Source organism: Salvelinus fontinalis, chromosome 4 (assembly GCF_029448725.1).
Source record: "Salvelinus fontinalis isolate EN_2023a chromosome 4, ASM2944872v1, whole genome shotgun sequence".
Taxonomy (NCBI): domain Eukaryota; kingdom Metazoa; phylum Chordata; class Actinopteri; order Salmoniformes; family Salmonidae; genus Salvelinus; species Salvelinus fontinalis.
This window is the reverse complement of record NC_074668.1, coordinates 1,563,652-1,591,095: the sequence shown is the minus strand read 5'-3', so window position 1 is coordinate 1,591,095 and position 27,444 is coordinate 1,563,652. Positions and strand designations below refer to the sequence as shown.

General features: G+C 45.1%; 1 protein-coding gene across 2 annotated transcripts; it reads right to left on the bottom strand.

The window, feature by feature from the left end:
- Window positions 1–2,049: 2,049 nt before the first annotated feature.
- ppm1f (protein phosphatase, Mg2+/Mn2+ dependent, 1F) lies at window positions 2,050–26,096 on the bottom strand. Of its 2 annotated transcripts, none has more exons than XM_055918580.1 (8): window positions 25,838–26,096; window positions 21,787–21,967; window positions 19,834–19,964; window positions 19,155–19,360; window positions 6,341–6,529; window positions 5,489–5,632; window positions 5,178–5,271; window positions 2,050–4,855 (listed from the first exon to the last, which is right to left on the bottom strand). In XM_055918580.1, exons 2-8 carry the CDS (start codon window positions 21,963–21,965, stop codon window positions 4,476–4,478), a joined length of 1,323 nt encoding a protein of 440 aa, XP_055774555.1. In that variant the 5' UTR covers window positions 21,966–21,967; window positions 25,838–26,096; the 3' UTR covers window positions 2,050–4,475. The 2 variants fall into 2 exon arrangements, with proteins under 2 accessions (XP_055774555.1, XP_055774554.1); XM_055918579.1 differs by having other exon boundaries at window positions 21,787–21,972; window positions 25,838–26,095.
- Window positions 26,097–27,444: the final 1,348 nt, after the last annotated feature.

The window sequence follows — 27,444 nt, the reverse complement described above, 5'->3', positions numbered from 1 at the left end:
TTATAATATGCACTTACTGCTGTATATAGCATTTTTTACATATTAAAATAAGATATCAATAATATTTGTCCAGCCTTTGCCGCTATGCGTTCAGATGTCAAATAATATGCTGCGACCCTAATCAAAAAGTATTTAATGACTCCAAATAACAAAAACGTTGCTAGGTTATTGTAACATTTAAACTTAAAATATGGTTATTTTTTTCTGCACTGTGTGGATCACTGGTGCGGTTGAACGCAGCATTGTTGTATTGTGCACTGAAAATGTATTGTAGTTGAGTTGCCAGCCTAGGCTACTGCTCAAAATGTTGCTGTAGCCCGTTTCTCCTTTGCATTGTGTTTTGATGCAGGTTCTGTATTTTGGTTATTCATTGTCAAGCTTTAAAAACCGAAGCCAGACTGCAACATGTTAATAGTCTAGCTAGGACTGTGGTATGTGTCTGTACACTTTCCCCTCTACTGCGCCAGGTAAACAAAACACACGAAAGCAGCTCAATTGATGTTGAATTCACCGACGCGAGCGCATCAGGCTGTAATTTCATAAAGTAGTTGACTCAACTGTTTACTAATTTATACTCGCTTGTATGTCCCATTGTCCTTTAGTAGTAAAGTATACATACCTGCGTGTGAACCCTTTATCTTATAACTTTTTGATAAGCAAGATTACGTTTTATGTAGGCTACAGCAACTATCCGTTGGAATCGTAACTTGGCACGGACATTTAGCTTACAACAAGTTAAAACTTTCGGTCCGGTAGAAGATTCGGTCAGTGCCATTAGTGATGATATAGTACAGCGCAGTGGCTGGCTCGTGTGTGTGGCAATGCACTACCGTTTGGTGTGCAGCACGTTGGCAGTGCTCGCTGACTTGTAGCGCAGCGGAACAGCCTCAGCCCCGCCAACCACCGGCTGTATGGAAGCATGCCAAAATGAATTGACGACCCAAATCATAGCGCGGGCCGGATAGAAATGTGTCACGGGCCGATACATGTGGGTTGGACAATACTTTTCTGGTCAATCATCTTGAAAAAACATATACCTAAAAAAAGAAGAAAATCAAATCAACCAATCCTCAATTTTTAACACAATGAAAAGGTCAAATGCTTTATCTAAATGTTGAAAGTGCGTGGGCGACAGAGAGAAACCAAACGGTGCCGTTTGAGGCCATGTGGCTAGGAGTGATGCGGGCGCTGGAGATGGGGGTATGGGCAGGGGTGACGTAAATGTTTCTGTGCATCTGTATGCTGTCGTTTGTAATGTGTATGTTTTGTATTGTTAAAAAAAAAATCTAAGGATACTTGTCAAATCTACAGTATTCAGGTTACAGCTCCACGGAAGCTGCATCACATGCTAATCACAAATACTAACCATAAGCAAGTCTAATGTATTGTGTTTTTGTCATAATTCTGCATCCTGGATAAAAGTACAATGACCTTTAGATCAATATTGTATATGTATCAACTTAATTGATTAACCTAATCAATAAGAGAAGTGCGTTAGTAGTCTACTGGAGAATAGCTGAGTGAGTTAAAGCTGATGAGGTGAAAAGGGTCCCATTTCCAGAGAAGCGATTGTGTCTTCCTGAACAAATTCAACTGAAAATCAAAGGGAAATAAAGTCCCCTCCTTTTTGAAGGAATTGAGTGTTCTGTACTTTCCCTTTCACCCCTTCACACCTGGTTGGCTTAAACGGGTATGTCTTTCATTTGGCGGGGAAACGGTTTTGATTTCCAGGAAGGCAGTGGTGCAAGTGTGTGTCTCAAACACCAAGAGCTGCGTAGCAGAGGGAAAACGGTACAGACTCAGAAAGGACAGTAGTTCCACTTCTCATTGGTCTACCTCCGACTTCTACCTTCTCACCGATGTCTCCAACCTGGTGTCAACGAATCATCAACTACACAAAAAATATTTCACATGATCCCTGTCAAACAACAAATGATTTAAGTATAGGAGAGTAGTGGACTTGCTCACGTTTATTAGTAACACACAAGAATCTGCTACAGTTCAACTAGGTCCATTTACCCAAAGCAAAGAACCAACCAGACATCGAAGTTGATTTAGGAAACGTTGTTTTAATACAGGGTTCAACAAGGAGGATGGCAGTAGGCCTAAAGTGGTAAAAACACTCTAAATTGTTTTTAAAAGCTTTAAATGACATGAAGTGGTTATAGTTATGAGTATGAGGACGTTAAAGATTATAAAGCTGTGGTTTTAAACAGGAAGTGGAAACACTGTCTAACTAAGTCCAGAAAATTACAGAACTATGTGTGTATGTGTACAAGTTAAACAGCTAAAGTTTGGTTAGATACACATAGCCCTACTCCAATAAAAAAAATTGGAGTAGGTTTTTAAATTCATTTCTAAATCTGTTTGTGAGTGAGGAGTTAGTTTGGCATCAAAAGGTAGAAAGCGACATGATTTCCCCCTCATCTACTCTCTTTGTCCTGATTAAAATAATCAGTTGACCATCAGTTATTGTTAGCCCTGTAAGTGAGTAGAGGTGCCTAGTGAAGGCCCTATAAGTAGAGAACTGTTACGACCGGACACCCACCCACATCTACAGAGAGACACTCCTCCAAAACAAATCACACAGGAACACTGATAATGAATGACTACACACTGGTAATTCACACATCTCGTGCTGTTCCACAGAACAAGAAACAAAAAAGAGCTGCAGAGACTATTTGCATTTGGCACGTAAGTTCTTAAGAGGTTTAACCAACTCTCTTTCTCGAACCCTCATGGTAGACTCTCACTGAATCAAAAAAAACTGAAGTGCTGCCATCTTGGATTTCATCCTCACACCAAATCACAATCCAGACATTTTTAACACTGATACTGCCTTAAAGAAGTGAGGACAGGATATATTTAATAGCCAGGGACAGAAGGCTGATTGGTCCGTAATACTGATATAGTGGGAAAGTTATTTTTTCTTAACACTGCTTGTGTTATTGTTGGACACAGTGTTTTGACATCATCTTTTTTGGCAGAAAATAAAATGACAGAAACACACATTACACGTGTGAACAGTACAGTACACACGCACACCTTTGCGTACAGGTCACGTGCACATACACACACACACACACACAAAATGGCACATATCACACATCATATCAACAGGGGTAAAAGTGGTTTGAGGTATTGACATAAATGACCCATCTGGTTTACCTCTTGTTTTAGAACAGTCCAAGAGGATGAATCCTCTCAGCCCTTCTAATCCAAGATGTTAGGAAACGTAATGATTCTATCACCCCTTCTGAAATAAAACCTGAGGCATGGATGACAGCATCCCGTCCCTTAGCTTGTAACAGAGATACCAAAGAATTGGTGATGCTAAGAGAAATGGAGGGAGTACGTTAGAGACACCAACAGAGTTCTACATCCCTTATAGGAGGGCTGTCCAACCCTCTTCCTGGAGATCTACCGTCCCTGTGGATTTTCAGTCCAGCCCTAATTTAACACACCTGATTATATTAATTAGCTGCTCAACAAGATGTTAACTAGCTGAATCAGAACCGCTAAATTAGGGTTGGACTGAAAACCTACAGGACAGTAGATCTCCAGGAAGAGGGTTGGACTAAAAACCTACAGGACAGTAGATCTCCAGGAAGAGGGTTGGACTGATAACCTACAGGACAGTAGATCTCCAGGAAGAGGGTTGAACTGAAAACCTACAGGACAGTAGATCTCCAGGAAGAGGGTTGGACTGATAACCTACAGGACGGTAGATCTCCAGGAAGAGGGTTGGACTGAAAACCTACAGGACAGTAGATCTCCAGGAAGAGGGTTGGGCTGAAAACCTACAGGACAGTAGATCTCCAGGAAGAGGGTTGGACTGAAAACCTACAGGACAGTAGTTCTCCAGGAAGAGGGTTGAACTGAAAACCTACAGGACAGTAGTTCTCCAGGAAGAGGGTTGGACTGAAAACCTACAGGACAGTAGATCTCCAGAAAGAGGGTTGAACTGAAAACCTACAGGACAGTAGATCTCCAGGAAGAAGGTTGAGCAGCTCTGTCTTACACCTACAAACGAATCCAGAGAGACCTTATTGAAGCACACTGGATTCTGACCATTGGCAGAACTATTAGTCTGTGCTAAGACTTGTTTCGTTATGAACAGAGCTTCTCCAGTCCAGTTGAATATCTGTTTCAGCACCAGCGGTGATTCAAAAGGCTGACCACAACACGCAGTGACCGAGTAGTTTGGCACCGTCACGTCATTACATAATAAATACTGCCTTTTAAATCCAGTCCAATTCCTGCCTCCCTGCCCACATGCACTGTGGGTAGCAGCAGCAGACTTCCTGTCTCACTGCCCCAGTGTGTTCTGGGAGTTGGAGGCCTGGGCTGGAGCTCCGGGGTGAAGTTTCCCCTAGGTACAGATCTAGGATCAGCGGTGATCCCCCTCCCCCAATTCTAACCTTAACCATTAATACAAAACTTACCCCAGATCAGTGCCTAGGGACAACTTCACCCTACTCCTGGGCTGGCCCCTCAGTAGCAACAGCAGTGTTGCTCTGGTCCCGGAGCAGTAGCTGTGCAGGGGGACGTAGAAACACCACCATGACAGTGATGTTATCACTAGAACCCGCTGCCTTGGCGTGAGCTACTAGCTCCTGGGCCACGCGCTCCCCCAGAACACCCTCTGAGACCTCTTCACACCCAGCCCCCTCCACGGCCCCCTGGGATTCCCCCTGCTCCCGTAGCGCCCCGAGGACCAGATCCGGGACCTCTGCGGACCGGACGACGTCGAAGAAACCGTCGCAGGCCAGGAGAATGTAGTCCTCGTCTCCATGTAGCCGTGTGGAGGAACAGTCAGCGTCGCCAGAGACATAGGGCTTCTGGTCAAAGTCGCCTGGGAAGAAGGTGTTGTGTCAGTATGTAGAGGCAGCGGTTCACAGGTAAAGTAAAGGAGGCTGGTTATTAGATTGTGTTGAGTATTACTGGATGTGCACCGTCCTGGCTTGCATATCAGTCGGTGCTCATCAGTTCAGTATAAATATGAACATACAGTTACAGGCATCAAAATAAAGACATTGAGGATTGCAAAGATGCCATTTCAGGACAGAGGTGAAAGGAAGCCATTTCAGGACAGAGGTTACCAAGGTAACAGTGGAGGCATGCTGAAGAAGAGCAGAGTTGTTGTTTCAACCACCACAAGGTTGGATTCCACTCACCTATGGCCCTAGAGACAGCGTAGGTTCCATTGACACGCCAACAGCCCATGAAGACGATGCATCCACCCAGGGCTTCTACACGCTGCTTCTCATCCTATAGGAAGACAGCAGTGGAGAGATGTTTAGCACTGTGTGTGTGTTTGTCCCATAGGGCGGTGTACAACTGGCCCAGCGTCGTCCGGGATAGGGGAGGGTTTGGCCGGGGGGGGAGGGTTTGGCCGGGTTGTAGGCCGGCATTGTAAATAAGAATTTGTTCTTAACTGACTTGCCTAGTTAAATAAAGGTTAAATAATAAATGAAGTGTGTGTGACCTCTCTGTCAGGCTTGTGTGGGTCCATCAGAGTGATGTCTTGTCCCCGTCTGACCAGCATGCTCTGGGAGTCTCCCAGCCACGCCACATGAAGCCACTCCCCCTGCAGCAGCACCGCCACGCCTGTACTGCCGCTGCGAAGACGCTGCAGACGCAACACACACAGACACACCCCCGTCAGACACACACCCCCATCACACAGACACACACACCCCCGTCAGACACAACACACACAGACACACCCCCGTCAGACAGACACACCCCCGTCAGACACAACACACACAGACACACCCCCGTCAGACAGACAGACACAGATATACCCCCATCACACAGAAAGACACACCCCCGTCACACAGACACACACAGACACACCCCCGTCACACAGAAAGACACACCCCCGTCACACACACAGACACACCCCTGTCACACAGACAGACACACCCCCGTCACACAGACAGACACACCCCCGCCATAAAAGATAGACAATTTTCCCAGCATCCAACACATTCACATCATAGAGGATGAAAGGACTGGCCTGTCCCACCCCAGACTAACCTTCACATCATAGAGGATGAAAGGACTGTCCAGTCCCACCCAGCCTAACCTTCACATTTCCTCCAGATCTAAAAGGATGTGTGTAAGTAATACTGTAATAGTATAGAGGTATATTGCTACAGCTATCTTATCCTCTCAGATCTATGAGAATCGTTTCTAACGATTGTTCGGTTAGAGTCGGGTTTATTAGGATCAATGTCTGAGCATATAAAAGCCCCAATCTCCACCACGTCTATTGCCTACCTCTCTCTTGGCTTACCAGATAAAAGTCACAATCTCCACCTTGTCTATTGCCTACCTCTCTCTTGGCTTTCCCTCTCAACATGTCATCAGTGCGGGTGAAGGCTGTCTTGAAGGCAGTGGCCGGGTCGCTCTGCAGCCCCTCCTGCTGGCTGAGAGTGACGTGCAAGTGGGTGGCAGCATAGATAGCAGCGTCCACACCGCCATGCCCGTCAAACACAGCATAGTAACCACGCTCCACACCGTCCTACAGGAAGAGGTACAGGAAGCAGTCAGAGGTTCAGCCAATCAACTTGCAGTAAGAAAGAAGTGCAACCAAATTGCCCCAATAAATGAAACTGTGAAACGAATAGCCATTAGTCGGTCCCAAATGGAACCCTGCCTCTTCTCCTTCGATGTAAGTAGATCTGTAAGCTGGAAGATTCTCCCCTGAACTGCTTATACCCAGGGATGTAGAGGGTAAACTACCATCTCCAGGGATGTAGAGGGTAAACTACCATCTCCAGGGATGTAGAGGGTAAACTACCATCTCCAGGGATGTAGAGGGTAAACTATCAACTCCAGGGACGTAGAGGGTAAACTACCATCTCCAGGGATGTAGAGGGTAAACTATCATCTCCAGGGATGTAGAGGGTAAACTACCATCTCCAGGGATGTAGAGGGTAAACTATCAACTCCAGGGACGTAGAGGGTAAACTACCATCTCCAGGGATGTAGAGGGTAAACTACCATCTCCAGGGATGTAGAGGGTAAACTATCATCTCCAGGGATGTAGAGGGTAAACTATCATCTCCAGGGATGTAGAGGGTAAATTACCATCTCCAGGGACGTAGAGGGTAAACTACCATCTCCAGGGATATAGAGGGTAAACTACCATCTCCAGGGATGTAGAGGGTAAACTACCAACTCCAGGGATGTAGAGGGTAAACTATCATCTCCAGGGATGTAGAGGGTAAACTACCAACTCCAGGGATGTAGAGGGTAAACTATCATCTCCAGGGATGTAGAGGGTAAACTATCAACTCCAGGGATGTAGAGGGTAAACTACCAACTCCAGGGATGTAGAGGGTAAACTACCAACTCCAGGGATGTAGAGGGTAAACTACCAACTCCAGGGATGTAGAGGGTAAACTACCAACTCCAGGGATGTAGAGGCTAAACTACCAACTCCAGGGGGTGATCATGATACAACAACCAACCACCGATATAAACCAAAACCTAGGACATTTATAGAACTGGATTGTTGGCATTTGATTGCATTTTAAATGTCGGCCTACAGGGAAGGTAGGCTCTACAGGGAAGGTAGGCTCTACAGGGAAGGTAGGCTCTACAGGGAAGGTAGGCTCTACAGGGAAGGTAGGCTCTACAGGGAAGGTAGGCTCTACAGGGAAGGTAGGCCTACATGGAAGGTAGGCTCTACAGGGAAGGTAGGCTCTACAGGGAAGGTAGGCTCTACAGGGAAGGTAGGCTCTACAGGGAAGGTAGGCTCTACAGGGAAGGTAGGCCTACATGGAAGGTAGGGCCTACAGGGAAGATAGGCTCTACAGGGAAGGTAGGCTCTACAGGGAAGGTAGGCTCTACAGGGAAGGTAGGCTCTACAGGGAAGGTAGGCTCTACAGGGAAGGTAGGCTCTACAGGGAAGGTAGGCTCTACAGGGAAGGTAGGGCCTACAGGGAAGGTAGGGCCTACATGGAAGGTAGGGCCTACAGGGAAGGTAGGCTCTACAGGGAAGGTAGGCTCTACAGGGAAGGTAGGCTCTACAGGGAAGGTAGGCTCTACAGGGAAGTGTTACGTTCCCCAGTTTCTGTGTTCTGTTTTGTATTTGAGTGTGTGTTTCAGGAGATGGCGTCCTGAAGTACTCCCCAACCAGCTGATTGGTCAACCCCAGGCTAATTGGTGATTGGAGCTGACCCCGCCCCCTCGTCAAGAAGCAGCTGACTCTAATCACCATTGCCACCTGAAGATAAAAGCCAGTGTTCTGCCAAGAGAGAGAAGATTGAGATTGAGAGGAGAGAGAGGAGATGAGATAAGGAGTAGAGATTTGGAGATTGAGAGAAATTAGATTGTGATATAGTGTTGGTTGTGTATCAGAAAGTGTGGTATGTACTGTTGTTGTTGGTAGCAGTTTTGCTATGTCCTGTGTTCGTGAGTGTTTGTGAAATCATTAATAATTACTCTGTTTCGTTTGTTCCCAGGGGGGGGAAGGAGAAGGCACTTTGGGAGTGCTTAGGCAAGAGGCCCGAGGGCATACATATACCCGTAGTATATTTACTGTCTAGGCACACTAGGTAAGACCTGGGCGGACCACCCCCTGTATTTTGGTTAGGGCACCAGACGGTGCTAAGTTAGGTAAGTTAAGTGGGTAGGCAGGTTAGATAGGAGAGGGGGAACTTTGATATTTACTTTCTTTGCTTTGGTTCCGTCCAGCCCCTTTTCCCCATATTACCGTGTAAGAAAATAAATCCAAGTAAACGGTAAAATCTGCTTTTGTGTCATCCTTGCTCGCACCTACAGTCCATACCTCTTGCACTTCAGAGAGTTGAGTTATAGCAGGGAGTTGCGTTCCCTCTTCTCAGAGGCGTGCGTAACATAATGGGGGCTCATCCGGGATTCCATTAAACCCACCGGACCCTGCTGCACTGAGCTCTCTGTGGTTAGTGATTGAGGTGTGATGGTAGGTTGTGAGTTTGGATGACTTGTTTAGCTTGTGTTTTCAGTAGATTGTTGTGTACAAGATGGCTGCCTCAGCCATCTCCAAGTTCATTGAAGCGCCCTCTATTGATTGTTTGGTGAGGTTTCGAAAAGTAGACCTTATAGCTATAGCTGACCATTATGGATTTGTTATCCCTGAGAAAGCCCTAAAGGCTGAGCTTTTGGTGCTAGTCAGGGAGGGTTTAGTGAGAGAAAGAATTCTCTCATTGAAAGGAGAGGAGACGGGTAGACTTTCCGATGCCAAGTCGGAGGACAGGGCAGAGGAAGGGGTTGCTCGTACCCCCTTTACATTGCCTCGATTCGATCCTTTATCTTCTGCTTCAGGTCGTTCAGACGGGACCGCTAGGCTGAAGGTGAGGCTGGCCCGGTTAGAAATGGAGCAAAAAGATAAAGAGAGACAAATGCATTTTGATCTTGAAATTAGGAAAATAGAAGCCGACAAGGAGGTGAGGATCCGACAACTGGAGATAGAAGCTGGCTCCAGTACGACTCCAAAAGCTGCTCAGCATCAAGCCCACTTTGATGTAAGTAAAAATATAGCTTTAGTCCCACCATTCAGAGAGTCGGAAGTTGATTCCTATTTCTCTGCGTTTGAGCGTGTGGCCGCTGCGCTACATTGGCCACTTGAGGTTTGGCCGCTCCTGTTACAATGTAAATTGTCTGGGAAAGCCCAGGAAGTAGTAGCTGCTCTCTCCCTGGAAGACAGTTTACATTACGAAACAGTTAAAACTACCGTGTTGCGGGCTTATGAGTTGGTGCCTGAAGCTTATAGACAGCGCTTCAGGAACCACAAGAAACCCTCTCACCGTACTTTTGTTGAGTTTGCTAGGGACAAAGAGTCTCTGTTTAATCGATGGTGTTCAGCCAGCAAAGCTAACACCTTTGCTGATATTCGGGAGTTGATGCTGTTGGAGGATTTTAAAAGCAACCTCCCTGATAGAATTGTAGTTCATTTAAATGAACAGAAAGTGGTGACATTGGCCCAGGCAGCAGTGTTGGCAGATGAGTACGCTTTGACACACAAGACTGTCTTTGGTGCACCTCGTTTTGAAGGTAGACTGATTACGTCATCAGTGCCTCATTCAGGTCGTTTTTCCTCTGACAAGTCTTTTCATGAGATCCGTGAATGTTTTTACTGTCACCAAAAGGGTCACGTGATTGCGGACTGCCCAGTTTTGAAAAATAAACAGAAACAGTCCCAGTCACTGTCCCCAAAAAGGAAAAGTTTGGGTTTAGTCAAGTCTTTGGCTCGTCCGTTGGTCCGAGGTATTGATTCAGCATTTGAGAAACCGGATCCTGTTTATGCTCCGTTTATTTCTGCCGGTTGTGTTTCCTTAACTGGAGAACAAGCTGATCAAAAGCCAATTAAAATCTTACGAGACACCGGGGCGGCGCAGTCAGTAATTATTACTGATGCTTTACCCTGGTCTCCTGAAACGTATTGTGGCTCACATGTTATATTACAGGGGATAGAGACAAAAACAGTACCTGTACCATTACACTGGGTCCACTTAGTGTCAGACTTGGTATCAGGACGTTTCCGTGTTGGTGTAGTGTCTACACTGCCAGTAAAAGGAGTCACATTGCTATTAGGGAATGATATTGCTGGTGGTAACGTTACTCCTGTGTTAGAGGTAGTAGACAACCCAGAAATCAAAATTGCAGATGAGAAATTGGTTCAAGCATTTCCACATGTTTTTCCTGCTTGTGTCTTAACGAGGGCACAATCTCGCAAGCTTGGAGATGTGGTGGATTTGGCTAGTTCCATTTTTGAGAATGTTGAAGTAGAAGACAATGCACCGAGTATTCCTTCTGCAAGTCCGACAGTTTTTACTCCTGTAAAAACTAAGGAAGGGGACTGCGAAATCGCACCCCAATTACATGACATTCTTTTGTCTGTCACCCCTGAGAAGGTGATTGAATGTCAAAAAGGAGACACCAGTCTTCGTAAGTGTTTTGCTTCGGTAATTTCCATTGAGGAAGCTAAAACTAGAGAGACTGCCTACTTTATGGAAGCAGGAGTTTTGATGCGTAAATGGGCAGCTCATGACACCGTTAATGACTGGAGTGAAGTGTGTCAAGTGGTTGTTCCTACACCGTTCCGACAGCAGGTGCTGTCACTCGCCCATGACCAGGCGTGGTCTGGACATTTGGGGATCACAAAGACTTATAACCGGGTCCTTCGTCATTTTTTCTGGCCAGGTTTGAAGTCTGACGTGGTCCAATTTTGTAAAACATGTCACGTATGTCAACTCACTGGGAGAGCGAATCAAACAGTTCCTACAGCACCGCTCTACCCGATTCCTGTGGTGGGGGAACCGTTTGAAAGAGTGATAGTTGATTGTGTAGGTCCGTTGCCAAAAACGAGGTCAGATAACCAGTTCCTATTAACAATAATGTGCAGTGCTACTCGATACCCAGAGGCTATTCCTCTCCGTACTATTACGGCTAAGACTGTGGTGAAGGCACTGGTGAAGTTCTTCTCTACGTTTGGACTCCCTAAAGTAATCCAAACTGATCAGGGATCCAACTTCATGTCCAAAATGTTTTCAAATGTGTTAAAGACATTGTGTATTTCCCATCAGGTCTCAAGTCCGTATCATCCAGAGAGTCAAGGGGCTCTCGAACGCTGGCATCAGACGCTGAAGGCAATGCTACGCAAGTATTGTATGGATACCAGTACCGATTGGGATGAGGGGGTGCCCTTTGTCCTATTTGCTATTAGGGAAACGATACAAGAGTCCTTAGGGTTCAGCCCTGCTGACCTTGTGTTTGGACACACCCCACGGGGTCCGCTGAAAGTTTTGAAGGAGCATATCTTATCTCCTACACCCAGTAGCGCCCCTAAAAATGTGTTGGATTATGTCAGTAAGATGCGGGAGAGACTGCAAGCCGCATGTGCGTTGGCCCAAAAGTCTCTTTCCTCTTCGCAAAAACGCATGAAGGTGCATTATGACAAAAAGGCTGTTGGCCGTTCTTTTGCACCAGGGGATCAAGTTTTAGTTTTGTTGCCAATTCCTGGCTCATCACTGTCAGCACGTTTTTCTGGACCATATCTGGTGGAAAAAAAACTCAGTGACACCAATTATGTGATAAAGACTCCAGATCGAAGGCGTTCTTCCCGTGTGTGTCATGTTAACATGCTAAAAGAATATTATGTACGTGACTCTCCAGACAGCTCCTTAAGTAAGCCGGTCCAGCCCGCCGTCTCCAGTGTGGCTGCGGTGGTGCTGAAGCCTGGCTGGGACCTAGAGGAGGATAAGGAGGATGGGTTGGAGTTACGCCATACGTTACAGCAGTGTGAACGCCTATGTAATTCAGAGATGCTGAAGAAGTTACCCTCTCAAATGGAACATTTGGATAGCGATCAAACTAAGGACCTTATCCTATTGATAAACAGTTTTCTCAGTGTGTTTCAGGACGTTCCAAGTCGCACGTCCATCTTGGAACATGACGTGGATGTGGGCAACGCTGCTCCTATACGTCAGCATCCGTACCGGGTTAATGCAAAGAAAAGGGAGGTAATGAAAAGTGAGGTAGCTTATTTATTACATAATGACATGGCAAAACCCAGTAACAGCTCCTGGAGTTCCCCATGTATTCTTGTTCCTAAGCCTGACGGTACGTCCCGCTTATGCACGGACTATCGTCGAGTAAATGCAGTTACAAAGTCTGATTCTTTTCCTCTACCTCGATTAGATGACTGCATTGATAGAATTGGCTCTGCTGCTTACGTTAGTAAGTTAGATTTGTTAAAAGGTTATTGGCAGGTGCCTCTGACCTCTAGAGCTTCTGACATATCGGCTTTTGTTACGCCTGATAACTTTGTACAATACACTGTGATGCCCTTTGGCATGTGTAATGCACCTGCTACTTTTCAGCGTCTAGTTAACATTGTGTTTGCAGATGTGCCAAATTGTACTGCATACCTTGATGATGTGGTGATACATTCGTCTACTTGGTCTGATCATCTCTCCACTTTGAAAAGTGTGTTTCAGCGGTTGGAGAATGCTTCTTTAACCCTCAATTTGGCCAAGTGTGAGTTTGGGAAGGCTACGGTGACTTACTTAGGGAAACAAGTGGGACGAGGTCAAGTGCGCCCAGTATCTGGCAAGGTGGAGGCAATTGTTGCTTTTCCTGCTCCCACGACTCGACGCCAGTTGCGCAGATTCCTAGGGATGGTAGGGTACTATCGTACATTCTGTAAGAATTTCTCGACGGTAGTAGCTCCCCTTTCATCTCTGCTTAGTCCCAAGGTACCATTTAGGTGGTCCAAGGACTGTAACCATGCTTTTGAGTCCGCTAAAGCGCTACTTTGTAGTGCCCCAGTGCTTGCCGCCCCCAACTTTGACAAACCTTTTAAGTTGGAGGTTGACGCTAGTATAGTGGGGGTGGGTGCGGTTCTCTTACAGGAAGATGAAGACGGAGTGGATCGGCCCGTCAGTTTCTTTTCCCGTAAGTTCAACTCGTGTCAGTCAAGGTACTCCACAATTGAACAAGAGACGCTAGCTTTATTGCTAGCCTTACAGTTCTTTGAAGTATATGTGGGATCCAGTGCCTTGCCTGTAATGGTCTTCACGGACCATAATCCTTTAGTGTTCTTAAAGCAAATGTACAATCAGAACCGCCGCCTTATGCGGTGGGCTCTGATTGTACAAGGATATAATGTACAGATAGCCTATATGAAGGGCTCAGCGAATGTGGTTGCTGACGCTCTATCACGGGTTTACTAACTGGGGAAGCGTTGGTTTTTGTTATTACAAACTGTATGTTTGCAATTTTTGTGGTGGGCGTGTTACGTTCCCCAGTTTCTGTGTTCTGTTTTGTATTTGAGTGTGTGTTTCAGGAGATGGCGTCCTGAAGTACTCCCCAACCAGCTGATTGGTCAACCCCAGGCTAATTGGTGATTGGAGCTGACCCCGCCCCCTCGTCAAGAAGCAGCTGACTCTAATCACCATTGCCACCTGAAGATAAAAGCCAGTGTTCTGCCAAGAGAGAGAAGATTGAGATTGAGAGGAGAGAGAGGAGATGAGATAAGGAGTAGAGATTTGGAGATTGAGAGAAATTAGATTGTGATATAGTGTTGGTTGTGTATCAGAAAGTGTGGTATGTACTGTTGTTGTTGGTAGCAGTTTTGCTATGTCCTGTGTTCGTGAGTGTTTGTGAAATCATTAATAATTACTCTGTTTCGTTTGTTCCCAGGGGGGGGAAGGAGAAGGCACTTTGGGAGTGCTTAGGCAAGAGGCCCGAGGGCATACATATACCCGTAGTATATTTACTGTCTAGGCACACTAGGTAAGACCTGGGCGGACCACCCCCTGTATTTTGGTTAGGGCACCAGACGGTGCTAAGTTAGGTAAGTTAAGTGGGTAGGCAGGTTAGATAGGAGAGGGGGAACTTTGATATTTACTTTCTTTGCTTTGGTTCCGTCCAGCCCCTTTTCCCCATATTACCGTGTAAGAAAATAAATCCAAGTAAACGGTAAAATCTGCTTTTGTGTCATCCTTGCTCGCACCTACAGTCCATACCTCTTGCACTTCAGAGAGTTGAGTTATAGCAGGGAGTTGCGTTCCCTCTTCTCAGAGGCGTGCGTAACAGGAAGGTAGGCTCTACAGGGAAGGTAGGCTCTACAGGGAAGGTAGGCTCTACAGGGAAGGTAGGCTCTACAGGGAAGGTAGGCTCTACATGGAAGGTAGGCTCTACATGGAAGGTAGGCTCTACATGGAAGGTAGGCTCTACATGGAAGGTAGGCTCTACAGGGAAGGTAGGCTCTACAGGGAAGGTAGGCTCTACAGGGAAGGTAGGCTCTACAGGGAAGGTAGGCTCTACAGGGAAGGTAGGCTCTACAGGGAAGGTAGGGCCTACAGGGAAGGTAGGCCTATCAACTGTACATTATTCTCCTTGCTCGCAAAAAGGCAGGTGCGATTAGAACTCTGATCAAGAATATAAGCACTCTGAGCTTTGATCAATGTTGGCAAAGCAATAAGAGGGTAAACGCTATTTCACAAATAAAAAGTTGTGTACATGACAGTGGTGTGTATTCATGGATGCCGAGAGATGCCAGGCGTCACAAATTGAGAAATTGAGCTCAGGTGCATCCTGTTTCCATTGATCATCATTGAGATGTTTCTACAACTTGATTGGAGTCCGCCTGTGGTGAATTCAATTGATTGGACATGATTTGGAAAAGGCACACAACTGTCTATATAAAGGTCCCACAGTTGACAGTGCATTTCAGAGCAAAAACCAAGCCATGAGGTTGAAGGAATTGTTTGTAGAGCTCAGAGACAGGATTGTGTCGAGGCACAGATCTGGGGAAATGTTCCAAAAAATGTCTGCAGCATTGAAAGGTCTTTAAGAACACAGTGACCTCCATTAATTTTTGCTATTATTATTATAATGTATTTTTTTTACCCCGTTTTCTCCCCAATTTCTTGGTGTCCAATTGGTAGTTACAGTCTTGTCTCATCGCTGCAACTCCCGCACGGACTCGGGAGAGGCGAAGGTCGAGAGCCATGTGTCTTCCGAAACACGACCCTGCCAAGCCGCACTGCGTCGTGACACACTGCTCGCTTAACCAGGAAGCCAGCCTCACCAATGTGCTACACAGCCTGGGATTAAAATGCGAGTCTGTAGTGACGCCTCTAGCACTACGATGCAGTGCCTTAGACTGCTGCGCCACTCGGGAGGCCCCGGCCTCGATCATTCATAAATGGAAAAAGTTTGGAACCACCAACACTCTTCCTAGAGCTGGCCGCCTGGCCAAACTGAGCAATCGGGGGAGAAGGGCCTTGGTCTGGGAGGTGATCCAGAACCCGATGGTTAATCTGAAAGAGCTCCAGAGTTCCTCTGTTGAGATAGGAGAAACTTCCAGAAGACAACCATCTCTGCAGCATTCCACCAATCAGGCCATTCACAGGTTAATTTGCATAATTTACTGGAATTAAATTGGCGTGTGTGTATTATGTATCACACAAGCACAGCCAGTGGTATAAATTACTTAAGTAAAAATACTTTCAAGTACTACTTAGCATAACAGTATAGCTTCCGTCCCTCTCCTCGCCCCGAACCAGGGACCCTCTGCACACATCAACAAATGCCTCCCACGAAGCATCGTTACTCATCGCTCCCCAAAAGCCGCAGAGCAAGGGGAACAACTACTTCAAGGTCTCAGAGCGAGTGACGTCACTGATTGAAAGCTAGTTAGCGCACACCGCTAACTAGCTAGCCATTTCACACCGGTTTCATTAGCAAGACAGGAAAATGGTCCAATTCAACAGTCCAACACACTTATCAAGAGAACATCCCTGGTCATCCCTACTGCCTCTGATCTGACGGACTCACTAAACACAAATGCTTAGTTTGTAAATTGTCTGAGTGTTGGAGTGTTCCCCTGGCTATCCGTAAATAAAGAAAACAAGACAATGGTGCCGTCTGGTTTGTTTAATATCTTTGTTTAATATAAGGAATTTGAAATGATTTATACTTTTTACACTTAAGTATGTTTTTAGCAATTACATTTACTTTTGATACTTAAGTATATTTAAAATCAAATACTTTTAGACTTTTACTCGAGTAGTATTTTACTGTGTAACTTTCACTTTTACTTGAGTCATTTTCTATTAAGGTATCTTTACTTTTACTCAGGTATGAAAATTGGGTACTTTTTCCACCAATGCATACACAAAAATAAGTAGAAAATCATGCTGTCTGGTTTGCCTAACAAGGGATTTGAAATTATTCATACTTTTACTTTTGATACTTAATGTTTTGTACACTCAGTGTATATTTATCAACACCAGGTGAATCCAGGTGAAAGCTATGGTCCCTTATTCATGTAATTTATTAAATCCACTTCAATCAGTGTAGATGACAGCAAGGAGACAGGTTAAAGAAGGATTTTTAAGTCTTGAGACAACTGAGACATCGATTGTCTATGTATGCCATTCAGAGGTTGAATGGGCAAGACAAAAGATGTAAGTGCCTTTGAATGGGATATGGTAGTAGGTGCCAGGCGCGTCAGTTTATGTCAAGAACTGCAACACTGCTGGGTTTTTCACACTCAACAGTTTCCTGTGTGTATCAAGGACATCCAGAAAACTTGACACAACTGTTGGAATCATTGGGAGAATGCTTCCGACACCTTGTAGAGTCCATGCACCGACAAATTGGGTCTGTTCTGAGGGAAAATGGGTGGGGGGTGGGGGGGGGTGCAACCAATGTTCCCTAAAATGTTTCTGTCACTGAGCAAATTTCAGGTCTGCTGAGTGCAAACTTGATCGTTTGAATTCGTTTAAAAACTTGAATTCTGAGCAACTTCCAGCGCACGTTTACGGTGAACACTGAGTCTGTACCCGCTTTACGTTATAGTTATAACAGCGGCCAAGTAGGCTTCTGTGGCTACTTGATCATAATGTAGGCCTACCAAAGTGGCCTACCATCAAAACCTATGGAGAAAATGCCTCCCATAACATTTTAACATTGAAATAGCTGTATACGATAGCCTATAATAGCAGCCAATGTGTGGTGTTCGATGTAGGCGGACATTCCGTGGAGACTTTTGAAAAAAATGTTGCAGGGCTTGACATGAACCTGTTGATCTACTTGTTCTTCAGACAAGGAGGTGACTGAAAATGTTGTTGTGTTGTTTGATGCAAGAAAACCACTTTTACAAAATAAAAAATGCAGTATTATTCTCATATCATTATTTCAGAGAATCAGACAAATTATCCTGCCCTCTACCTATTGGCTACTTAGCTTATTCAAGCCTGTCTCAAAATACAACACTGCCCCTTTAAGAAAAAAATAAAAGCTCCTTACCTGATTCGCTTTTCAAATATATCTAGAAAAATATACACGTTTTTGTGCTCTTGATGGAAGCAATCATTCCCCTATTGCTGACTACAAATGATCTATAACTAACAAAGCCCTCGCCTTCCATTTTGCATAACTCTATCCTCCTGATTCCTGCTTACAAGCAGAAATTAAAGCAGGAAGCACCAGTGACTCGGTCTATAAAAAAGTGGTCAGATGAAGCAGATGCTGAACTACAGGACTGTTTTGCTATCACAGACTGGAATATGTTCCGGGATTCTTCCGATGGCATTGAGGAGTACACCACATCAGTCACTGGCTTTATCAATAAGTACATCGAGGACTTTGTTGAATGTAATCCTACGCAACATTAACAAATTCAAAACAGTACTGTAGCAATGAGGTTTGTGCAGAAAGCTACAGGCCCAATACATTATCATTGCATATTGGCTTTGCTTGAATTCACGCAATTTAAAAAAATTATATTTAAACATTATAGGTTGGCTATATGATCACACCATACTGGCACGCTTCTCAAACAGCCCGACGTGCCGGGTCTCAAACAGCCCGACGCGCCGGGTCTCAAACAGCCAGACGCGCCGGGTCTCAAACAGCCAGACGCGCCGGGTCTCAAACAGCCCGACGCGCCGGGTCTCAAACAGCCCGACGCGCCGGGTCTCAAACAGCCCGACGCGCCGGGTCTCAAACAGCCCGACGCGCCGGGTCTCAAACATAGGTTGCAATGTTGTTGTTGCACAAACCCTAAATCAACTCTTCCAATATAATATTAGGCCCAGGCTGAAAATCAACTCTTCCAATATAATATTAGGCCCAGGCTGAAAATCAACTCTTCCAATATAATATTAGGCCCAGGCTGAAAATCAACTCTTCCAATATAATATTAGGCCCAGGCTGAAAATCAACTCTTCCAATATAATATTAGGCCCAGGCTGAAAATCAACTCTTCCAATATAATATTAGGCCCAGGCTGAAAATCAACTCTTCCAATATAATATTAGGCCCAGGCTGAAAATCAACTCTTCCAATATTAGGCCCAGGCTGAAAATCAACTTTTCCACATTACGTTTATTTGTGTGTGTGGGGGGGGGGAGAGGAAACTCAAATGAACTTTAAATCACTCTTATTTTTGAATTTCTACATTGCAAAAAAAAGTGACAATTTTTCATGCCACGAGAGGTACCGGATCCGGTCAAATAGGTTCCAGAACGAAACAGTCCAAAACAGCAAGGTGACTGTTCCTGTTAAGCACTGGTTAGGGCGAAGGGGAAGGGGTATGAAGCGAATTGGGTCCTGCTGAGAAAAACTGTTTATAACAGAGTTATTACCTTGAGGCCAGTGAGTGTGTTGAAGTCAGGGAGGGTCACATGGCGATCCTCCATCTTCCTTCGAGTGTTCCTGATGGCGTGGGCGGAGCACATGAGGAAACGGGAGGGTCCTACTGGGAGGGGGGAGGGGAGATTCTGATGCCAAGCCACACCCACCTCCCGAAGCTTATTGAGAAACAGCCGCTGGACGGGCTCTGATTGGAGCACTTAGGACGAGAGGGGAGGGGCCAAAGGAAATGTAATTTCAGTTAGGTCTCTGATCATCCAGATGAGAATGTTCTCCATATTGTAGGACACATATCAAAGCCTTCAGACTTACACACGTGTCTAGGGGTTAATTGGTATTGGGAGATGAAACCCCAGGGTTTAAAGGGTGGTCAATGGACACACACACATGGAACCGGCCAGCCGGGCTAATAGACTGCAATTTCAGTATTTTACTGGGTGACTTACACTTTTACCTGGAGTCATTTTCTATCTTTACTTTTACTCAAGTATGACAATTGGCTACATTTTCCCACCACTGCGCGCACACACACACACACACACACACACACACACACACACACACACACACACACACACACACACACACACACACATACACACGCGCGCGCGCGCGCGCTCTGCTGGACACAGGTGGTCTGAATCATAGATGACATCATTAGTCCGAACTCACAAACAACTTCCTGTTCCTCTCCTTGCTGCTGTTCGGCTTCCTGGGGGAGGTGGAAAGGTGAAAGGTCAGCCTTCAGCAGCTCAGCCAAGGCTGCATGGCACATGGCTGCATTCAGTGTTGAAGGAGCGTCTCTGGATGAGAGGAGAGAGAGTCCTTATGAGTGAACACCATAGAGAATGTTAGATGTCTTTAGTGGCCAAAAAAGGCATGGGCAGCGACATTGAGGGCTTCTACCATTTTAATGTAGTGGTACTTCCAATTTCTTTTGGTTGATCCTCCCTGGTGACCCTGTTGGGAGTCTATGTCCAACCAGGTCATCAGGAGGAATGAAGAAGAAAAAAACGGACTACTTCAAAATGGAGATTGCCTTAATGGCGCTGCCTATGCTGTCACGGACGCTATAATAGTACAGATACAAAGAGGAGTCCTCTATCTCTCTCTAAGGTAAACACTCTCACACACACACACACACACACACACACACACACACACACACACACACACGCCAAAATTAAACAAAGCTAAACAGCACACACACACATCTGTAATTTCTCTGTTCGAGATTAGAGTCCTGCCAGGGCGGAACAGGGGACTGAGACATGCTCAGGGGGAAAACAGGAAGTGGGTAGAACAATAGTGATTCTACAGACAGGAAATTAGGTCATACAAACAGGAAGTGCCTCAGAGTCAGAAGACAGAAGGAAAAGAGGACACACTATCAGAGACCTAACTCTTGTGGCCTGGCCTGGCCTGGCTTGGCACGTTGTCAAGTTATGTCAGCTGTTATGACATATGACATGGTTATGACCGTGTCACAACGTGTTATGACGCTGGGTGTCCAGTAAAGCGTTACCCAGCTGGTTAATTATCCCTGAAGTGTGTTCAGAGGCAGTTGACAGCTCTCCCTGTGGCTGTGTTGCTTTCTCTTCGTAACCATCTATCTGACTACTCTTCGTAACTATCTATCTGACTACTCTTCGTAACCATCTATCTGACTACTCTTCGTAACTATCTATCTGAGTACTCTTCGTAACTATCTATCTGACTACTCTTCGTAACCATCTGACTACTCTTCGTAACCATCTATCTGACTTCTCTTCGTAACCATCTATCTGACTACTCTTCGTAACTATCTATCTGACTACTCTTCGTAACCATCCATCTGACTACTCTTCGTAACTATCTGACTACTCTTCGTAACTATCTATCTGACTACTCTTCGTAACTATCTATCTGACTACTCTTCGTAACCATCTATCTGACTACTCTTCGTAACCATCTATCTGACTACTCTTCGTAACCATCTATCTGACTACTCTTCGTAACCATCTATCTGACTACTCTTCGTAACCATCTATCTGACTACTCTTCGTAACTATCTATCTGACTACTCTTCGTAACTATCCATCTGACTACTCTTCGTAACCATCTATCTGCATAATCTCTCATTTCCTTTCTCCCTCTCCTTGTTCTCCCTTTTCTCTTTCTCCATCCCCCTCTCTCTCTGTGATAGGCAGCCCTGTAACTCAGCCCTCTACTCACGCAGGGTATAATGAACAGGACAGGACACAGATATATGAGGATCAGCTTGCTGCTGCACAACAGGAATGTAAACAATGCGGTCTGCAAGCTGCAGCATCAACACCACCGGGGTCATGTTCATTAAAGAAAACCGGAACAAAACACTTTTCAACGGAAAATGAAAACAAGTGATTCTTATTGGACCAGGTAGTCATATACCTAGACAGATACACACACACAAACAAAACACAGTGTTGAGCAAGCATTGGCCCAGGTCCATGTTGTCTCCCGTCAGCTTGTCCACACACACACACACACACACACACACACACACACACACACACACACACACACACACACACACACACACACACACACACACACACACACACACACACACACACACACACACACACACACACACACACACACCTGGTGTTGAGTAGGCGTAAGCCCAGATCCAGGCTCTCTCCTCTTAGTTCGTCCAGGCTGACCTTCCTGCTGAGGGGGTTGAGAGGCAGGGGGTCTTCAGAACCCAGCGGAGCAGGGAACTCCTCTAGGAACCTCCTCAGGAACCCCCGCACCACCTCCTCCTCCATGACACCACCCATACCTGAACTTGGAACACACACACACACAGCATACCATTCAGGGGTTGGAACCGGTTCAGGGAACGGAACCGGAAGGGAAAAAAATGAAATTTTTTGAGGATTTGAAACAGAACCGGTAACGAAAGTGATCTCTACTGTTCTTGAAACGGCAGCATTTCTGCCTTCTTGAACAGGGCGATTAGCTCAGATACACATGAAGGCATGAAATGACCGCGCAAATTAATAGACCATCTCTCAAAGATGCACAATAAACAATATATAATTCAAAATGGGTGAATCTTTCTTTTATCTCAAGGTAATTTGAAAAATTAGCTCACTACATCCAAACTACTTTGTGAGACATTACCATATCTAAATCTGAAATGTCAGACTACAAATTGTAAGAACAGATCCCTCTGGAGTCAGATGTTAAGAGAGTGTGTAATTTAGCCTTTTAAACAAATAAACATATTTTAAATTAAGAATTAGGCAGGTCTGATAGTGAAAAAGAAAATGATTGCCTACTTCACACATATTTTCCTTTCCTTTTAGCAAACAAGTAGTGTGTAGTTCCAGTAGTTAGCTACACGATAAAACAGTAGTTAGCTACATCGCTACATGGTAAAACAGTAGTGTGTAGTTCCAGTAGTTAGCTACACCGCTACACAGTAAAACAGTAGTGTGTAGTTCCAGTAGTTAGCTACACCGCTACATGGTAAAACAGTAGTGTGTAGTACTAGTAGTTAGCTACACCGCTACATGGTAAAACAGTAGTGTGTAGTTCCAGTAGTTAGCTACACCGCTACATGGTAAAACAGTAGTGTGTAGTTCCAGTAGTTAGCTACACCGCAACACGGTAAAACAGTAGTGTGTAGTTAGCTAAGTTACACCTCTACATGGCAAAATGAGGTAAATAACTACTGGAAACACAAGATTTGAATTTAGCTCAACTACCTCCAAGCTACTGCAAAATGTAGTTCAATTACTAGTTGAACAATATGTGGGGGTCGAACCGGACACATTTGTGGCCTGCTGGAGGTCATTTTGCAGGGCTCTGGCAGTGCTACTCCTTGCACAAAGGCGGAGGTAGCGGTCCTGCTGCTGGGTTGTTGCCCTCCTACGGCCTCCTCCACGTCTCCTGATGTACTGGCCTGTCTCCTGGTAGCGCCTCCATGCTCTGGACACTACGCTGACAGACACAGCAAACCTTCTTGCCACAGCTCGTATTGATGTGCCATCCTGGATGAGCTGCACTACCTGAGCCACTTGTGTGGGTTGTAGACTCCGCCTCATGCTACCACTAGAGTGAAAGCACCGCCAGCATTCAAAAGTGACCAAAACATCAGCCAGGAGGCATAGGAACTGAGAAGTGGTCTGTGGTCACCACCTGCAGAATCCCTCCTTTATTGGGGGTGTCTTGCTAATTGCCTATAATTTCCACCTTTTGTCTATTCCATTTGCACAACAGCATGTGAAATTTATTGTCAATCAGTGTTGCTTCCTAAGTGGACAGTTTGATTTCACAGAAGTATGATTGACTTGGAGTTACATTGTGTTGTTTAAGTGTTCCCTTTATTTTTTTGAGCAGTGTATATAACACATTGAATATCCCTTTGAACATTGTGGATATTAATGACACTTGGATGGTGTAACAATAAACCCAGTCACTACAAAGATACAGTCGTCCTTCCTAACTTAGTTGCCGGAAAGGAAGGAAACCGCTCAGGGATTTTACTTAAGGACTATGTTGACTTTGTTGTTAGAATTTTTCTTCTACTTTGACAGAGTATTTTGTGTAAGTTTGTGTAAATTTGCAAAATTTCATTTTAATCCCACTTTGTAACACAGTGTGGAAAAAGTAATGGGGTGTGAATACTTCTGAAGGCACTGTAACCTTTTGCATTTTGAAAATTATTTCTTATTGATTTGAAATCAAAATGTGTAAATTTGGCTTTTTCAGCAACACCCGTTGCTGACAGGTGTATAAAAATGAGCACACCGCCATGCAATCTCCATAGACAAACATTGGCAGTGGAATGACCTTACTGAAGAGCTCAGTGACTTTCATCGTGGCACCGTCATAGGATGCCACCTTTCCAACAAGTCAGTTCGTCAAATTTCTGCCCTGGTAGAGCTGGCCCGGGCCAACTGTAAGTGCTGTTATTGTGAAGTGGAAACGTCTAGGAACAAGAAAGGCTCAGCCGCAAAGTGGTAGGCCACACAAGCTCACAGAACGGTACCGCCGGGTGCTGAAGCACATAAAAATTGTCTTTCCCCGGTTGCAACACTCACTACCTAGTTCCAAATTGCAGATGGAAGCAGCGTCAGCACAATAACTGTTCGTCAGGAGCTTCATGAAATGGGTTTCCCTGGCCGAGCTGCCGCACACAAGCCTAAGTTCATCATGCCCAATGCCAAGCGTCGGCTGGAGTGTTGTAAAACTTGCCTCCATTGGACTCTGGAGCAGTGGAAACGCGTTTCACCATCTGGCAGTCCGAAGCCCGAATCTGGTTTTGGCGAAATGCATAGTGCCCAAAAGCATAGTGCCAACTGTAAAGTTTGGTGGAGGAGGAATAATTGTCTCGTGGCTGTTTTTCATGGTTCGGGCCCCTTACTTCCAGTGAAGGGAAATCTTAACGCTACAGCATACTATGTCATTCTAGACGATTCTGTGCTTCCAACTTTTTAGGGAAGGCCCTTTCCTGTTTCAACATGACAATGCCCCTGTGCACAAAGCGAGGTCCATACAGAAATGGTTTGTCAAGATCGGTATGGAAGAACTTGACTGGCCGACACAGAGCCCTGACCTCAACCCCATCGAACACCTTTGGGATGAATTGGAACGCTGACTGCAAGCCAGGCCTAATCACCCAACATCAGTGTCCGACAACAATAATGCTCATGGCTGAATGAAAGCAAGTCCCCGCAGCAATGTTCCAACATCTAGCAGAAAGCCTTCCAAGAAGAGTGGAGGCTGTTATAGCAGCAAAGGGGAGACCAACTCCATATTAATGCCTATGCTTTTAGAATGAGATGTTCGACAAGCAGGTGTCCACATACTTTTGGTCATGTCATGAGTCTACTCTCTGTTTATCATATATGCACAGTCGCTTTAACTATACATTCATGTACATACTACCTCAATTGGCCCGACCAACCAGTGCCTCCGCACATTGGCTATCTGCATTGTGTCCCACCCACCACCCCCTCTTTTACGCTACTGCTACTCCATGTTCATCATATATGCAGTCACTTTAACCATATCTACATGTACATACTACCTCAATCAGCCCGACTAACCGGTGGCTGTATGTAGCCCCGCTACTATTATTTTTCACTGTCTTTTTACTGTTGTTTTTATTTCTTTACTTACCTATTGTTCACCTAATACCATTTTTTGCACTGTTGGTTAGAGCCTGTAAGTAAGCATTTCACTGTAAGCTCTACTACACCTGTTGTATTCGGTGCATGTGACAAATAAACTTTGATTTTATGTAGTGTAGCTTTAGCAAGGGGCTAGTGGTCACCTGTGTGTGTGTGTGTGTGTGTGTGTGTGTGTGTGTGTGTGTGTGTGTGTGTGTGTGTATCTTAGGATCAGAAATAGAGGAAATGTTGTGCACATGTGAATGAATGTTTAATAATACAATAATTTAACACAACATGACGAATAAAATCACTGTTGAGACGTGCGTGTATTTGACACAATGTTTCTGTTGCTGTTAGGCCATTCAATGTCTACATTACTAGTTGCAAAACATATTTGCTATATATTATACCGTCAGAGATGCAGTATTGAGTCTCCATAAACAACACGATTGATTTTATTTCCTGTTTTGAAAAAAAAAAGCGCAAACTACTTTCAAGCTACTGTACGACACGATAACATTTCTTACCTTGGCCTATCTTCTTCAGGGCACTCCCTTTACTAGCTCGCTACGGGACTGAGCTAGACAACTACACGCCCTTTCAAGACTGACACAAAAATAGTTTTAAGCCATGGAAGTCCAGAAGAAGCGTGGCGACGTGAAAACGAACCACTTTGTTCGAAGACAGCTATTACACTTAATTTGCGCATATCACTGAGTTGTAGATCATGGGCTTGCTCGTAGTGGGCGCAAGCACATTTTGAGACTATGTTCATAGATCTGTGTTTGGCTGCGTAGACACTACGGGAATTTGACGTTCCTGAACACCAGACTCCGACTTGCCGAGCGCACGACAGACCATGGGAGAATCTCAAGTGTATACTCCATGCGTCCTCGCTCTTCGCCTGCTCAAAAACCATTGGAGGAGAAGGTCAGAGGGGCGGGACCTCTGGCCTCCTTAATCCAATGGGTTTTCAGCAGGAGAGAGAGGACACGAGGACGACACATTTGAGATTGTCCCATGGTCTGTCATGCGCTCGGCAAGTCGAGTCCAGTGTTCAGGAACATCAAATTCCCGTAGTATCTACGCAGCCAAACACAGATCTACGAACATATTAGAGAGTCTCAAAATAGGCAAAACTGAACCGTTTATAGCGTATATAAAATACGAGCCTTGGAAGCACAAGCTGAACGAAACAGATGTTTTAGAAGGCTGGCCAGACGAGACTAATGAAAGCCTATTCAGTCAGAGGTATTCAGAAAGATTTGCACTTCAGCAAATGTGACACTCCCTCACAGGACACTAACATTAGCTACGTTCCCATTAACTTGTCCTGTGATTTTTTTGTCGACATTTAGAATGTTCGGCATATACAATAGATGGGACAATATGTATCCTGCTGCGTTTCCATTGAACTGTCGTGTCGATAAAAACACCTGTACGGTAATGACCTCACACAAAAAAAAATTTTTTTCCGCTGAAACACAGTGTTGAATAAAATGAAGTTGATGTGTTTCCATGATCCATGTAGGCATACTGCGCACGAATACATTTGCGACAGCCTGTATGTATACCAGGGTTCCCCAACTGGCGGCCCCCGGGCCGAACTTGGCCTACACATGGTTTTATTTGGCCCCCAAGTTTTAATGAGCATTTAAAAAAAAAAAAAAATAATTTTCATTGTTTGACATAAAATACTGTATAATTTGGATTTAAATCAAAAAGTCCTATATCAAGCTGTTTGTTACAGGGAGAATAATAAATTCCACAGCTGGCAATTTCAAAATTAATGTAAGTGATAGAACAATGATTGAAAGTGAAATATCTGGGTTTGAGGATAGATTCTGAATACATTTTTGGAAAGCTAATTATTGATTATATTAAATAAACAATTAACTATAAGCTTGGGTTACTATACAGATCTAAGAGTGTTGGGCCAGTAACTGAAATGTCCTGTCCCATTACGCACGCTGCCGTGTCCCATTACGCACGCTGCCGTGTCCCATTACGCACGCCGCCGCGTCCCATTACGCACGCCGCCCTGTACCATGCCGCCGTGTCCCATTACGCATGCTGCCGTGTCCCATTACGCATGCTGCCGTGTCCCATTACACACGTCACAGTGATTTTTTGG